We start from the raw sequence: 16,951 nt of genomic DNA, 5'->3' as shown, positions 1-16,951 counted from the left end.
ATATTTCGCCCCAATGATTTCTCTCTAGAAGCTCTCCCTCTCCACTCTAAATCGCCACAACCATTTGCCTAATAAGGCTTTACTAAACAACACAAGGCTCCTCACTCCAAGACCCCCATCCTCACTGGCAAACGGACAATACCTCAATTGACCAAATGGAGTCTCCTCTCCTCCCCCAATTCTGCCCACAGAAATTCTCTTTGAAATCTCTCTAATCTCTTTGCCATTGCAACCGAAATGGGGAACAATGACAAAAAGTAAGTAGGGAGATTGGAGAGAGTGGATTTAATGAGAATAAGTCTACCTCCCTTAGAAAGGTACATACGCTTCTAACCTACTAACCTTCTCTCCATCCTTTCCACAATATCATTCCAGATATGGGTACTTTTAAATCGTGCCCCTAACGGGAGCCCTAAATATGATATCAACAGCTGCGCAACTTTACAACCCAATATATCAGCCAACTCCACGTTATCGACCTCCCCTACTGGAATAGTCTCAAACTTCCCCAAATTGATCTTCAAACTAGACACCCAGACGGCTCAAGTTCCTGAATTGTTCAACAACTGCATCGCATAAAATCAACGTGTCATTTGCAAATAACAAATGGGACACTTGCACTTGATCAACCATAAAACCCCTTATCAAACCCGCTCCCACAGCTCTTTCAATCATCCTACTGAAAGCCTCCATAACAATGACAAATAATAATGGAGACAATGGATCCCCTTGTCTCAAGCCTTTACTACTCCGGAAATAACCATCAAGTGTTCCGTTGACCAAAACTGAGAATGAAACAATAGAAATATAGAATTAAATCCATTTACACCACTTATCCCTAAAGCCACAATGCCTAAGCATATACAACAGGAATCCCTAGCTTACATGATCATAAGACTTCTGAATATCTAGCTTACATAACATCCCTGGGACCCTTAGACGCATTCTTGAATCTATGTATTAATTCGCTATAAGCATAGAGTCCAAAATTTGACGCCCTTTTACAAATGCATTATGAAACTTGAACACTACTTTCCCCAGCACTTCCTTTAATCTGTCAAAGACTTTCACTATAATCTTATATACCCCACTGACAAGGCTAATAGGGCGAAAGTCTTTAATATCAATCATTCCCAATTTCTTAGGAATGGGCACAATAAATGTAGCGTTAGAACTTCTCTGGAATCTGCCACGTTCAAACAAATAAGATAGAATATCCACAATGTCCGGTAGCACCACATCCTAGCACGCCTTATAGAATGAGAACGAGAAACCGTCTGATCCCGGAACCTTATCATCGTTCATGCTGAACACTATCTCCTTAATATCATCCTCCCCAAATGGTCTCTCCATCCAACTGGCATCATCCTCCGTAATAGTAGAAAAGTGCAATCCCTCCAATTCTGGCCTCCATTCAAATTACTCTCGATAGAGGTTATGATAGAAATTCACCAGTTGGCTTCCAATTTCCTGTGGTTCCTTATAAGTAACCCCGTCCACCTCCAAAACTGTGATGAAATTGTTCCGCCTATTAGAATTGGCGACCCTGTGGAAAAACGTAGTGCATTTATCCCCCTCTTTCAACCATGTAACCCTAGACTTCTGTCACTAAGCAATCTCCTCCATCTCCACCAACCTCTCCATCTCTTCCTTTAATACTCTACATCTCCCCTTCTCCTCCCCAACCAACCCTTGACTCTCCTCCCGCCTATCCAACTCCTCTCTCTAATAGACACTGATTTTTCCTGCAATTAACATTGCCATAACTTCCTCGTTCCATTTCTTTAAGTCCCCTTTCAACGCCTTTAGCTTTTGATCCAATAAAAAACTAGGAGACCCGCTGACTTCATAGGAAGTCCACCAAGTCTGTACTCGCTCCCTAAAACCTTCAACTTTCAAGCACATCTTCTCAAACCTAAAAGGCCTTCTTCCATTACCCCTCCTATTCCCAGACAACATAATAGGAAAATGATCCGAGTATACCCTCCCCAATCTTGTCTGTGTGACATCTGAGTATTTGGACTCCCACTCCCCACAAATCAAGAATCTATCTATATGAGACAAGACAGGTCGATCTCAATTAGATGACCAGGTAAAATCTCCCCCAATCATAGGTAAATCCACCAACAAATTCTCCCTAATAAAATCTGAGAACTCCATTGCCCTAGTTAGTCTCCCACCACTCGACCTCTCCGAAGGAAATCGAATCACATTGAAATCACCCCAATACATGTTGGGAGATTCTACCAAGCCATCATTTCAGCAAGTTCATCCCCACGAGCCCTCTCTACTGTCATCATAATTAGGCCCATAAACTCCTGTGAACATTTACCGAAATCCATCCTCACAATTTTTAAAAGAAATCAATATAGAGAACACTCCTATACTCACCTCCTCCATCTCAAGCACTCTAGTGTCCCACATTACCAACACGCCTCCTGATACCCCTGATGACCCCAAAAACTGATACCCTACATGTTTTCCCCCCATAAGCTACTAATCACCGCCCTCGAGATAAACTCCATCTTAGTTTCTTGTAAGTATACAAGATTTGCCCCCATCCCTTTAGCAGATGTCGAACACCAAGCCTTTTACGAACCTCATTGAGCCCCCGTGCACTCCAGCTAATGAGTTTTGACATCATTTTAATACTCTGTCAACCCTTCCCATTGTTCCTTTCTTGGACTTGCCACCCTTACCAGCATAATTTACTAACCATTCGAGCCTCTTAAGTTTGCGATCACCATTTCGTCTTAATTTACCTCCATGTGTACTGATGCCTTGTCCCCTATTAGCCTCCAGCTCCTCGAATAATTGTAACAGTCTACTTTCATATCCATTACAGGACACGCCGACCAACTTACTGAATTCCTGAATTTTTTGTAGAACCTAGCTCGAAGGTGGGTGTACAAATTCAAACACATCAGCTTCCGAAGTTTCTTCTCCGTGATAACCCTCCAGATGATCAAAGGACCGTTCTTTCTCTTCAACCACTTGTATAACGTCACTGTCGCTTTCTCCCTTCTTGGTACCATCTACCCACAACACCAAAGCTCTTTCGGTCCCCATGTCATTTTCTTTTGTCCTCCTATTATAAGTGTTCATAATCCTTGATGTCGAATATGTCGCTTCGTTTTCTTTCACAACGCCCATTGTCATCGTCTCCACGTTCTCCATATTCGACTCCCCTTCCTTAGACAGTGATTCTACCTCTCGTTCTACTGCAATTCCCGTGTCTACTTCATTCCGGTTGAACCCCACTAAGTCAACCCCGTCGTCGTCGTTGTAGTATCCCGCTTCCATCATCTCCTGAGACTCACAATGTTCAACTCCTCCCTGCTTTTCATGTTCTGTAATTGATAATAGCTCCTTATGAGTCAATCCCGGTACGTGTATTTCACCGGTTGGATCCTCATCCAACCCAACCCCACACTTGTGACAGTGAGCCAATTTCATGGGGCCCATTTCAGGCCCACTTCCAACTAGCCTAAGTAATTCATCCAATGCTCCTTTCAACTCTTGGACACGGGCTCTTTAAAAGAAAGAACAAAAGATTCATCATTCAAGAAAACTTCTTTATATTTTCTTATCAGAATTGCTTCTGTATTTTGAATGGATAGCATCAACAGCTAAGGGAGCCAGCCCTTATGAAGGAGACAATCCCTCTGAAGTACACACATCACAGATAGAGAAATAATGTAACAAATAACTTCAGGGGGGCACAAAACACCACAAATTTATTTATTATGATCAATTAAAAATAAAAGATGCCAAGAATTCAAAAATGGCCCCCATACAATGTGGCTGAATTTTAGGGATTCAGTCCTTTTTATGTTTTCCTGTAAGTGAAATGGCAGCCATGTTGACAGAGAAACAAATTCAACCATGCACAAGAAAAAATACAAGATATCAATACCATATAACGTATTTCAATGATATGAAAAGAAGGTAACTACAATATATAAGAAAATAACATCCAAAAATATGATGCTTGAATAACAATTCTTATGTAGGGATCGCAGACACCAATAAGAATTGTTGTCTAAATTACCTGATTTAGAAGCTTCAAAGACATGTTTGGTAGCTTAGCAGATGCTGCAGCTACATCAATGCATAGGAGAATCTGGAATGGACAACAAAGATGTCAATCTACATCCACAAAATTTGAGAAACTTCACCACTGCATCAACTTTAGATGGCAAAGAACAAAGAAGAAACACTTACAGCTGCCAAATGACCCAACTGAGAGCGCAAGGACAAGAAATCCAATTCATGGACAGCAAAAGTACCATCAACAGCTCGAGATACTGCATCCTCCACCTGAAACCCGTACCCAAGTATATTTTATTTAGAGTATTCTGGTATCTCCTACCTTTATATAAGCCATCCCAATTCACAATCTTTGACATCTAATGAGAAACAGAATTGAATGGTTACCCATTTACCAAAGTTTAATCAAGATATTCATTTCGAAACAAAGAATGTGGTAGAAAGAAACAGGGAAATCAGTTGAGGTATCAGCACAAGTCATTCTACACATGCCAATTGATGCATTATGCCCACCAATATTTGTCACGAAATTAAAAACATAGAGTGAGAAACTTATGACAAATGATCACTGAGTATTCCCAGAAAAGTTATCTGATCTTGAAGGACATTTATAGTCGTTATTTAGGATCATACAGATGCTTTTTTGAAGGCACCATCCACCCATTCAGCCAATTCGAGGGTGGCTTTGTCTTCTGGAGGTAAGGAGAAACGATGAATAGCCTCCTCTCCTAGGTCATACTTCGCCCTTTGCATGCAACTGCATGACAAATATCAAAACTAGTGACCTTAGACAGTTAAGTAATCACTCATCAAACATACATTACATAAGTATTTCTCGTACTCGTCAAAAACAGCATATGATCTTTATAAACAAGACATGGACCTACATCTGATAAGAGTAGGATAAAGTAAAAGAACATTCTCAGTGTACAAAGGAAAACAGAAAGTGGAAAAACTCACAGATTGAGTAGCTTAGATGGGGCTGCACGCAACACTGTCAGAGCTTCCTTCCACCTCCACTGACGTTCAGATAACGGTGGAAGGCGTTGCAAAATTGACAAACGCCATTCCCAATCTTCAATGAATTGTTTTGCATTCAAGATTGCCCATTCTAAGGCTTGTTTTCCACCACCAGATATATGATCATCCAATGAATTGTCCAGATCAGCTAGTGATAAGGGTAGTTGCTGTCGCAGAATAGTAAGTACTTGTCCAAGAAGGGAGACAACCATCTTATTTCCCCCTACATGTGTTGTGGAATCAGCTTGTTCTCCACTGGGAATATCAAAAGATTCAGAAGAACTCCTCAATGGATCATGTGATGTCAAATCAAGACGGAGGTTATCCATGTGTAGTAGTGAGATGATAATATTCACTATGAATATCTGCATCAGATGAAGATCACGGCTTGCATAAGAAATATAAGAAAAGGGAAGAAGCAAAAAAGGAGGTAGTTAACGCTTTTAGCCTTGCAATAAAAAATCATCATTTTGTGTTCAACATAGAATGCAAGTACATGCAAAAGTTCTTAGGACAGCTTGGCTGGGAGGTGTATCTGGGAGTCCAAGGGAATGCCAAGAGTGAAAGTAATTAGTGAATAAAATAAATTGATAGATATTATTAGGCCAGCTGGGTGTGAATAGGTGTTGAACTACTTAATCTAAAAGTTTAAGTTGTTAGAGATAGTCACATGTATTCATTTAAATCTTATTTTCAACAAACCTCCACATATTGTTTAGGTTCATTTTTTCCATCAAATCGTGACACATGCACAATTTCATAACGGGTGACATGAACCAAGGACCTTCGTATGCTTGTGATACACGGTTGAAGCACTCGATCTAAAAGCTAAAGTTGTTGGAGAAGATCACACAAATATAATTTATGCCAATGTTTGGCTCATGTTTATAAAAAGTTTCACATCCAACCACTTATATCCACAAATTTCGAAGGACCCACAAGTACTACCCACTTATCAACTACTTGTTTCTATTTATTCATAAAATAAACCATTTATAAACACTTCCTGAACATGCTTTAAATCTTATTTTGAACAATAAGTTAAGACTAATGGTTGCTGCAAATAGAAAACATAGTACAGCAAATCCAAAAAATGAGAAGGGAGGCAACTAATAAGAAAATCTTAAATTCACTAATAAGCAAGTCCTAGAATAAGCAAACTACTGTGGTCTGAATCTCTGATATCATAACTTGCAGATTTTACGTTATTTTCACCAGCTGGTGATATCAAAGATGACTGCTTTGAGGCTCTCAACCCAAGCCCCAGAACCCCATTCTTGTCATAGCTTGGAATTTCTCTCCTGTCAGAATATGGGACGCTCACTCTAGTTTGACCCCTTTCTGTTTCTTCATCAGCAATAGCTCTTGCAAGATTATGTAACTTACCTAAAATTTAAACAGATGATAAACATTAGAAGAGACATTAATACAACTAAATTTCACCAAGTAGTATTCACTAATTAACAGCATTAATAATAAAAAAGGAATAATATGAGACAATAAGCTTACCGCTAAGGAACTGACGCTTGCCACAGTGAGCATCATCAATCATTTGATGAAGCAAAACAAGAGTCCGTTCCCTGTTTCCTTGTCTATGAAACTCCCTTGACAATGGGAGGATCATTTCCCCTGACAAAATGTCCTGAAGAGCTGGCGGATTGTCCTGAAGGAATAAATCATGAATAAAAAATAAGTATTTCCTAAATAGAGCATGTGATGTGCAAATGGAAGTGAAACGATTGGCAAATCACATGGGACAGCCTCAATAGGCAATTTAAGCATCGAGGAAAATAGTATGTTAAGGATCCGGTAGTACGAGCCTGACAATTGGGACCAGTTTTCAGATGCACCACATGCCTAGGAAAAGAAAAAATGGAGTCTACGGGACAAGCCAAAAACAGCGACTAGGGTAGATGTCTTTAACATTGTTGTCAGCCGGATATAAGGAGCATACAAACAATATACGGGGAAACAGATGAGCCTTCTGCCTAGTGGCATTTCCATCTTAAACGCATTTCAGCAAGTCCAAAATTGCATAAATCGAAAAGGAGAGCAACACTGCACGAGGCAAGTAAACTGATATCTTGTGCAGCAATTTTTCCACAATGCAGTATCATGAAGGATCAGCATGAAATTTCAATAGATCATTCATGGCCATTCTGTGTGTCAAATAATGCAATTAAACCACAGACATTAGGAATTTACTTCACAGCGCATGTAGATGCACAGTTGCTCTTATTCATTAGATTCATCTACTGAGAACTTCATTACAATGATTGATGTAATTTTTAATTACTTGAGTCAGCACCACTTCGGAAGTGGTTGACTTCGGAGGATATGGGGTCATGGCAGTGAGTTTGCTTAATTATAAAACATAAATGAAGTAGCCGATTTAGTTGTAGAACTACTAAAATGCAAACATCTAAACTAATAAGCCCTGCTTAAAATGCTAAGGTCCATCCTTGCAATGAGAAATCAAATACTAGAGCTTTGATGCCATGGATGATCTAGCCTTTGAAGAGCCAAAAATTTACCCTGGCAAAATATGGAGGTAATAAATGATTTATGAAACTATTTCAATAAGGCTCGCGCGGGGGCACTCATCTGGCTCCTTTCCAGTCCGTAAGTTCGCTACTGGCGACTAACTCTGCTAGTGCTTGCAATAGATATCTCAAACTAAGGAAAATCCTTACATCAAAAATGAAAGCTTCAGATAATCACCTGTTCCAACAACTCGTGCAGACGCTTAAGGACACGCTTCACTACAGAAATTATTGCCACCTCAAGAATCTGATCCCAATAAGCTGATCCAATCTTAGGAGAACTACCAGGATAGATCTCAGAAAGCATACCTTGAGCCTACACGTCAAAATTGAGCAAGCAGTCAGAATTCAAATCTACTTTTCAAACCCTTATTTCATGTCAAATCAGAAATGATGGAATAAAAAATGTTATGGATTAATGAATAACCCATAAACCATGAGCAATTAATAAGGTGAAATAGGTAAAATCGAAAGCAAGAAAAACACGCAATTTAATGTGCCTCACTCTCGATGCGAGTGCAACATCACTCGGTGCCACTGCAGAATTGCACCATATCGAAATAGAGAATTACAATATGCTTTGGATTTATGTCTGTCATTGTTTCTCTCTCTATTATGACACGTGGAACGGAGGCTCGCCTTAATTCCTTTTATATACTAGGAAAGTATTAGGGTGACCTAATACATGTGCAAATTTCCAAAAGTACTCCTATAACCCTTAAAAAAGTTCGCCAGGCAACCAACAAAAGATGGTGTAAATGCTACCAGAAGAAAAGCTCAAGGAAGAACTTGCATTCAGAACAACAAAGGAACATCCCCGGGGTGTTATCTACATACAAACTTTGGTACTTCTTAAAAATAAAAATAAAAAAGCCAGTACCATATAGCAGATGTCTCCTTAAAGTTCTATTCAATTAACCGAATACTCAAGGATCTTGTTTCCTTGCTATACATCATTTAGAACTTTACTATCATTAGAATATCATCGTGACGGGGGAGAATGCATTTGTACTTTTTGAGTTCAAAACTACTTTGTCTAATTAGCCTTTGGCATATGTTGCTCAGATTCAAAAGACAGTTCCCATATCAGGTTCCTTGCAGGACTCCTTTTTTCATTATCAAGCATAAAATATCCACATTAAGTTAAAAAGCTCCAAGTCATATTTATCTTTTTTTTTTTTTTTTTTTTTTTTGTAGGTAATGTTTCTCTTATTTGCTCTGTTGTCTTTGTTTGGTCTTCAAAGCAGCGGTTGTTCCTTTCTCTCCACACACACCATACAATGTAACCCAAGAAAAGGTGCCATGCTAGTTTGCTATTCTTATCACGAAGTTTTCTCGTCCATGCTCGTAGGACGTCTTCTATACGACAAGGCATCACCCAATCCATAAATTGAGAACCAAGTATACCATTCCAAATCCAACAAACACCATCACAATGAATGAACAAATGATCGATCGTCTCCCCATCCTTCTTGCACATATAACACCACTCGGTTACGTAAAAACCTTTATGTCGAAGATTATCCACCGTTGAAACCTGTCCCCTTACAACTGTCTACAATAAGAATGCCACTCGAGGAGGCAATTTACATTGTCACACCAACTTCCAGAGGAATGAATTATTCACATATTCCAAGAGAGAACTAAAGTAAGAGCGAACTGAGAAAATGCCATCTCGTGCTATCCTCCACCTGCTACAATCACTCTCTCCTGCCCGAATTTGTGGCTCATGTAGAAAGGTCATAAACAACAAATAATCATCCGATTCTCAATCCTGTACACCCCTCCCAAAAGTAATATTCCAACTATAGCTCCCATTATGAATGACTAAAAGATCACTCGCCATAGCAGAAGGGTACTGAGCAATGCGGTGCAAGGAAGGAAATCCTTCCTTCAGCAGTTGATCTCTACACCAACAATCATCCCAAAATCTAATCTCATTACCATTTCCGACCACAAACTTCAGTTTGTCCAGAAAATCACTCCATCTCCGTTGGATATACCTCCATAAACTCACCCCATAAGAACCACGATCCTCAACCGTTCACCATCCCCCCTCTGTCAAACCATATTTCGCCCTAATGATTTCTCTCCAGAAGCTCTCCCTCTCCACTCTAAATCGCCACAATCATTTGCCTAATAAGGCTTTACTAAACAACACAAGGCTCCTCACTCCAAGACCCCCATCCTCACTGGCAAACGGACAATACCTCAATTGACCAAATGGAGTCTCCTCTCCTCCCCCAATTCTGCCCACAGAAATTCTCTTTGAAATCTCTCTAATCTCTTTGCCATTGCAACCGAAATGGGGAACAATGACAAAAAGTAAGTAGGGAGATTGGAGAGAGTGGATTTAATGAGAATAAGTCTACCTCCCTTAGAAAGGTACATACGCTTCTAACCTACTAACCTTCTCTCCATCCTTTCCACAATATCATTCCAGATATGGGTACTTTTAAATCGTGCCCCTAACGGGAGCCCTAAATATGATATCAACAGCTGCGCAACTTTACAACCCAATATATCAGCCAACTCCACGTTATCGACCTCCCCTACTGGAATAGTCTCAGACTTCCCCAAATTGATCTTCAAACTAGACACCCAGACGGCTCAAGTTCCTGAATTGTTCAACAACTGCATCGCATAAAATCAACGTGTCATTTGCAAATAACAAATGAGACACTTGCACTTGATCAACCATAAAACCCCTTATCAAACCCGCTCCCACAGCTCTTTCAATCATCCTACTGAAAGCCTCCATAACAATGACAAATAATAATGGAGACAATGGATCCCCTTGTCTCAAGCCTTTACTACTCCGGAAATAACCATCAAGTGTTCCGTTGACCAAAACTGAGAATGAAACAATAGAAATATAGAATTAAATCCATTTACACCACTTATCCCTAAAGCCACAATGCCTAAGCATATCAACAGGAATCCCCAGCTTACATGATCATAAGACTTCTGAATATCTAGCTTACATAACATCCCTGGGACCCTTAGACGCATTCTTGAATCTATATATTAATTCGCTATAAGCATAGAGTCCAAAATTTGACGTCCTTTTACAAATGCATTATGAAACTTGAACACTACTTTCCCCAGCACTTCCTTTAATCTGTCAAAGACTTTCACTGTAATCTTATATACCCCACTGACAAGGCTAATAGGGCGAAAGTCTTTAATATCAATCATTCCCAATTTCTTAGGAATGGGCACAATAAATGTAGCGTTAGAACTTCTCTGAAATCTGCCACGTTCAAACAAATAAGATAGAATATCCACAATGTCCGGTAGCACCACATCCTAGCACGCCTTATAGAATGAGAACGAGAAACCGTCTGATCCCGGAACCTTATCATCGTTCATGCTGAACACTATCTCCTTAATATCATCCTCCCCAAATGGTCTCTCCATCCAACTGGCATCATCCTCCGTAATAGTAGAAAAGTGCAATCCCTCCAATTCTGGCCTCCATTCAAATTACTCTCGATAGAGGTTATGATAGAAATTCACCAGTTGGCTTCCAATTTCCTGTGGTTCCTTATAAGTAACCCCGTCCACCTCCAAAACTGTGATGAAATTGTTCCGCCTATTAGAATTGGCGACCCTGTGGAAAAACGTAGTGCATTTATCCCCCTCTTTCAACCATGTAACCCTAGACTTCTGTCACTAAGCAATCTCCTCCATCTCCACCAACCTCTCCATCTCTTCCTTTAATACTCTACATCTCCCCTTCTCCTCCCCAGCCAACCCTTGACTCTCCTCCCGCCTATCCAACTCCTCTCTCTAATAGACACTGATTTTTCCTGCAATTAACATTGCCATAACTTCCTCGTTCCATTTCTTTAAGTCCCCTTTCAACGCCTTTAGCTTTTGATCCAATACAAAACTGGGAGACCCGCTGACTTCATAGGAAGTCCACCAAGTCTGTACTCGCTCCCTAAAACCTTCAACTTTCAAGCACATCTTCTCAAACCTAAAAGGCCTTCTTCCATTACCCCTCCTATTCCCAGACAACATAATAGGAAAATGATCCGAGTATACCCTCCCCAATCTTGTCTGTGTGACATCTGAGTATTTGGACTCCCACTCCCCACAAATCAAGAATCTATCTATATGAGACAAGACAGGTCGATCTCAATTAGATGACCAGGTAAAATCTCCCCCAATCATAGGTAAATCCACCAACAAATTCTCCCTAATAAAATCTGAGAACTCCATTGCCCTAGTTAGTCTCCCACCACTCGACCTCTCCGAAGGAAATCGAATCACATTGAAATCACCCCAATACATGTTGGGAGATTCTACCAAGCCATCATTTCAGCAAGTTCATCCCCACGAGCCCTCTCTACTGTCATCATAATTAGGCCCATAAACTCCTGTGAACATTTACCGAAATACATCCTCACAATTTTTAAAAGAAATCAATATAGAGAACACTCCTATACTCACCTCCTCCATCTCAAGCACTCTAGTGTCCCACATTACCAACACGCCTCCTGATACCCCTGATGACCCCAAAAACTGATACCCTACATGTTTTCCCCCCATAAGCTACTAATCACCGCCCTCGAGATAAACTCCATCTTAGTTTCTTGTAAGTATACAAGATTTGCCCCCATCCCTTTAGCAGATGTCGAACACCAAGCCTTTTACGAACCTCATTGAGCCCCCGTGCACTCCAGCTAATGAGTTTTGACATCATTTTAATACTCTGTCAACCCTTCCCATTGTTCCTTTCTTGGACTTGCCACCCTTACCAGCATAATTTACTAACCATTCGAGCCTCTTAAGTTTGCGATCACCATTTCGTCTTAATTTACCTCCATGTGTACTGATGCCTTGTCCCCTATTAGCCTCCAGCTCCTCGAATAATTGTAACAGTCTACTTTCATATCCATTACAGGACACGCCGACCAACTTACTGAATTCCTGAATTTTTTGTAGAACCTAGCTCGAAGGTGGGTGTACAAATTCAAACACATCAGCTTCCGAAGTTTCTTCTCCGTGATAACCCTCCAGATGATCAAAGGACCGTTCTTTCTCTTCAACCACTTGTATAACGTCACTGCCGCTTTCTCCCTTCTTGGTACCATCTACCCACAACACCAAAGCTCTTTCGGTCCCCATGTCATTTTCTTTTGTCCTCCTATTATAAGTGTTCATAATCCTTGATGTCGAATATGTCGCTTCGTTTTCTTTCACAACGCCCATTGTCATCGTCTCCAAGTTCTCCATATTCGACTCCCCTTCCTTAGACAGTGATTCTACCTCTCGTTCTACTGCAATTCCCGTGTCTACTTCATTCCGGTTGAACCCCACTAAGTCAACCCCCCCGTCGTCGTCGTTGTAGTATCCCGCTTCCATCATCTCCTGAGACTCACAATGTTCAACTCCTCCCTACTTTTCATGTTCTGTAATTGATAATAGCTCCTTATGAGTCAATCCCGGTACGTGTATTTCACCGGTTGGATCCTCATCCAACCNGAATCATTTGAGCAAGGCGTGTGCAATTAGACGAAAGTGCTTCTGAATACACTAAGAAGACTTTAGCTCGCATAGCCTGCCAGTTATCTCCATAATCAGCCTTCCCTGATGAAAACTTCTTGAGGAGATCTTGCAAAATCATGCTATTAGAAAATAAAACAAAGTAAAAATAAATAGCTAGAAGATTATAATCAAAATTAACAAGAAGAAAGGTAAATTATGATTTGCCAAAACACAGCCCAGCAGCTATCAGTTTTGCTAAAAAGGTATGCAATGTTACACAACTGACTGAAAGTCATATGAGATGTTAGGTTAGGAATTACAAGTAGAAGAGAAGGTAAAGGTGAACTTCTACAAGGAGCCGTGCACAAAACTCGAGGCAAGGCACAAAACATTAAGTTCTGGGAAATACTAATTGAATAGTTCCATTAAAAAATATTGACTTCTATTGGTATATACGTCCTTGATCAGTAATTCTGCCTATTATTTTTTTACTTCTGTAGTTAATGTCATACTGTTTCTGAGTATCATGACATATTTGTTTCTGCAATAGCATGACTGTTGTTTTATTTCTTCAAAGTAGTGATTGTAAATCGGGTAAGTGCATATTATTTTTGGATCATTAAAGATCAGAAAGGTAAAGACATGAATGTTAATGATTCGAACAAAAGATCAGATTCCAGCAATGAAAGCTGCAGCAGTTTTTAACCGTACCAATAAGTTAAGCAAGCAATTCAAGTTCCACGTGGGACCGGTTACAGGTACATCTTACCAAATGCATGGCTGCATCCATGAATACATATGCCCCAACACTCTCATGAGCATACATCTTATAGCACTCATTTATCTCTTAAACAAAGTCCTTTAACCTTTTAATTTTTTCAAAGTGTATACCAAAATAAACGAGAACTTAAGGCTCTGTGCCTTTTCTAAGTTCCGAAATTTAACTCAAGCTTCTCCTATTCTCTACTCCATTACCAAAATGATTTGACAAAAAACTGTACAATATGTGAACAATACAAGAATTATAATACCTTGTCATTTTTTCGGATTACGGAAAAATGAAAGAATCAGATAAAACTCAATATTGCAGGTCGAGAGAACTTGTATCTCTAAATAAATAACGACCAGAAAACATTCACTACAATGCTGTAGACAATCTATTATAACCTATAAAAGGCATGATGAGTTCACAGATAACCACAAAGAAATTCAACTAATGACCAGCAACACATTTGCCAGCCAATATACTGCCTATTCCACACTCTGCGTAGTCTTCAGACAAGTAACATATCAGTCAAGGTTAGCAAAGAAACAAGATCCATACCTGTACTCGGCCTCCTCCACTCCGTGATCCAAATGAAGAAACCTAATATGTGAAACCGCACCATCTTCATTATTTTCTTCCAAACATTCCCTCATGGCATCTATATGTGCTACCTGGACACATTTTTGTATCAATCTGAGCATCCTCTCTTCCTTCTCCCTCCGCATCATATCTGTTCTTAATGTGATTGCCAATCCTGAATCATCATTCTCCACGCACCCAACTTGCTTATCTATGTTCCCGCACAACACATAAAAAATGTCTGGAATCTTCAAAATTAACCCCCTCAATCCCATTATTTCCTCTTCCGTGAAACCCCCTGAAAAACCATCATTTTCTTCTCTGTTTTCTTCCAACTCAGTCAAATCCGGCTTCAACCTGCTCGAACCCACCTCCAAAAACCCTTGCAAAATCCTCAACTCCTCATTTCTCGTAGTTCCTTCATCAAAATTCTCATTTCCCTCCAAATTTACACTTTCTTTGAACTCACTCAAAACCCGAGCGCTCATCGTGTGGACATATAGCAAGAACTCAGCACGCAATTTTAGCGAATTATCATCAAAAGACCAGAGCTGCGAGGTGGCATCGGGGAACTCAAGGAGCTCGAGGGTGCAGAGGAAGGTGAGTACGGCAGGTGAAGGACATGAGTCGGACCACAGAATCCTACCCTCCGCATCCAAGTCATCGTTTCCCAGCCGTCCGCCACTGGAAACTATTGTCTGGAGGATGGCCCTTGTCAGGTCCGGATTTCGGGCTCGGAGGCTCCGCACCGTGGCCCGGAAAGGCTCGAATTGAGCCAAGAATAGATGGTTTACAGTGACCTTGCACAGTAGCTCTGTGTCTTTGTCTTCCATGAATAGAATTCTGGAATTTACATGTAAGACGTCTGAATTGTACAGATGAAGAAGTAAAATCTGGAAGCGGATGAAAGAAATGTTCGGAGGAGATGTTCATATATATAGAGTTCGAAGGAGTCGTGTGGAGATTCAGATTGCGAAAATGAAGTCAAAATGCGTATTTTTTTTTAAAAAAAAACACCCTTTCACAATGACATAGTGAAATGAGGTCCTATTATGAACTTTTATGCAAAAAATAAAAAAAATAAAAAAAAAAAGTGACCATATTTTCGTACAAACATTAAAGAAAAAATAAGACCAAATAGAACTTGGCTTCAAGAGCTCCTTGAGGACTTGGGAGTTAATCGAGTTGTTAATTATTTGCAATATTCTTCACATGACATCAAATTTTAGCAATGAAATGTCATGACAAGAATGAAGGTAAAGTTGTGGTAATGATTGTTATTTAATCCGTACACGTTGTTGATGGTTGGCTTGACTTGTTTAGCATCGATGAATAGTGTCCAATGACTATAAAGAGAAGATCAAATTGTGTATAGATGTAGCCCTCATTTTTTTTTATTCTTTTTCTCTCTTATTTTCAATTACACAATCTTTCATAAAATAATATTATACATTAATTAAAAACTTTTCATTCATTTTCAACTGCACATTTAAAAAAAACATTATTTCAACCATTATAATTTGGAAAAAATGGGGAGGGGGGCGGGGGAACGGGGCTGTAGTTTGGAAAATTTGCCTAAAAGTCTAGTTAACAATAATATTTGGTTGCTAATTGTTCAAAAATAAATTTTTGTATAAAAATTTCTGTAAAAAATATTCGGCAAAAGAGTTGAGATAGACAAACACCCTATCCTCAACTTTTGACTTGAAATTACTCGTGTAGCCTTCAATTCTCATTCTCCCTCGAATTAAACCATATCCCTTCCTACACTTCATTTTTACAGAATCATTCATGGAAAAATTTCAAAATTCAAATTCAAAGGTAAATCATAACAACGTTTATTTTGATGAAAAAAATTGATATGAATATTACATTTTGACTGTAGACGTGTAATGTAATTTGGTCCAATTTCGAAGAAAAAGTGGACCAAAATAAATACTACACATTGAATTAAATAGTTTCATGGTAATGAAATTAAACTTAACCCTGAATTGACTAATCTTGTTTTTGTATATTATAAGAAATTGAAATCAATTTGATGCTCATCTTTAATATTTGGTCATTGGGAGGAAGGGGCGAGGGGTGTTATGTTAGGGCATCTCAAATGGGGCTATATTTGGTGTAAAGTGTAAAAGCTCATCCAATGGTACCACAAATAAAGTGCAAAAGATAGCGTACTATTTATTTACAACAGATCTAAGAATTTTCATTTAACTCCATTCTGACATTGTTTACACTTTCTCAAATTTCGTTTCTTCTATCTATATCCTTATTTAATATTTTTGTATAAAAATAAATTTTAATTGACTCATAATTACTTTAATATGATGGTTATTTTTATTTTTATTTATTTTTAAATTCTAATCAATTAATAAGTAATAATTATTTCAGCAATAAATTAATAAATTAATTCAGATAAAAAAAGTGACAAAACGAGTTGTCATCCTTATTATATGTAATTTTCATTATGCGCTTAATTTAATTTTTATAATTTTCA

The 16,951-nt window shown here is 39.1% G+C and overlaps 1 protein-coding gene across 1 annotated transcript in view; it reads right to left on the bottom strand.

Moving 5' to 3' along the window:
- The window catches only part of LOC111392469, a 37,720-nt gene extending 22,287 nt beyond the window's left edge, over positions 1 to 15,433 (bottom strand). Inside the window, exons 1-26 of the mRNA XM_023017818.1 lie at positions 14,434 to 15,433; positions 13,105 to 13,249; positions 12,603 to 13,019; positions 12,380 to 12,485; positions 12,072 to 12,151; positions 11,928 to 11,998; positions 11,505 to 11,622; positions 11,317 to 11,405; positions 11,104 to 11,226; positions 10,948 to 11,037; positions 10,676 to 10,866; positions 10,303 to 10,466; positions 10,024 to 10,199; positions 9,420 to 9,520; positions 9,214 to 9,323; positions 8,893 to 9,168; positions 8,379 to 8,442; positions 8,041 to 8,150; positions 7,792 to 7,929; positions 6,580 to 6,733; positions 6,235 to 6,456; positions 6,061 to 6,127; positions 5,011 to 5,493; positions 4,684 to 4,807; positions 4,225 to 4,320; positions 4,052 to 4,123 (exon numbers count right to left, since the gene is read on the bottom strand). Of these exons, the coding sequence (XP_022873586.1) occupies positions 4,052 to 4,123; positions 4,225 to 4,320; positions 4,684 to 4,807; positions 5,011 to 5,493; positions 6,061 to 6,127; positions 6,235 to 6,456; positions 6,580 to 6,733; positions 7,792 to 7,929; positions 8,041 to 8,150; positions 8,379 to 8,442; positions 8,893 to 9,168; positions 9,214 to 9,323; positions 9,420 to 9,520; positions 10,024 to 10,199; positions 10,303 to 10,466; positions 10,676 to 10,866; positions 10,948 to 11,037; positions 11,104 to 11,226; positions 11,317 to 11,405; positions 11,505 to 11,622; positions 11,928 to 11,998; positions 12,072 to 12,151; positions 12,380 to 12,485; positions 12,603 to 13,019; positions 13,105 to 13,249; positions 14,434 to 15,287 (4,641 nt within the window). The 5' untranslated portion in view covers positions 15,288 to 15,433. The remainder of the gene's footprint in view (positions 1 to 4,051; positions 4,124 to 4,224; positions 4,321 to 4,683; positions 4,808 to 5,010; positions 5,494 to 6,060; positions 6,128 to 6,234; positions 6,457 to 6,579; positions 6,734 to 7,791; positions 7,930 to 8,040; positions 8,151 to 8,378; positions 8,443 to 8,892; positions 9,169 to 9,213; positions 9,324 to 9,419; positions 9,521 to 10,023; positions 10,200 to 10,302; positions 10,467 to 10,675; positions 10,867 to 10,947; positions 11,038 to 11,103; positions 11,227 to 11,316; positions 11,406 to 11,504; positions 11,623 to 11,927; positions 11,999 to 12,071; positions 12,152 to 12,379; positions 12,486 to 12,602; positions 13,020 to 13,104; positions 13,250 to 14,433) is intronic.
- Between the last annotated feature and the right edge of the window lie 1,518 nt (positions 15,434 to 16,951).

Source organism: Olea europaea, unplaced genomic scaffold (genome assembly GCF_002742605.1).
Source record: "Olea europaea var. sylvestris unplaced genomic scaffold, O_europaea_v1 scaffold933, whole genome shotgun sequence".
In the NCBI taxonomy this organism is placed as follows: domain Eukaryota; kingdom Viridiplantae; phylum Streptophyta; class Magnoliopsida; order Lamiales; family Oleaceae; genus Olea; species Olea europaea.
The sequence above is the reverse complement of the archived record's forward strand: the minus strand, read 5'-3'. Positions and strand labels throughout refer to the sequence as shown.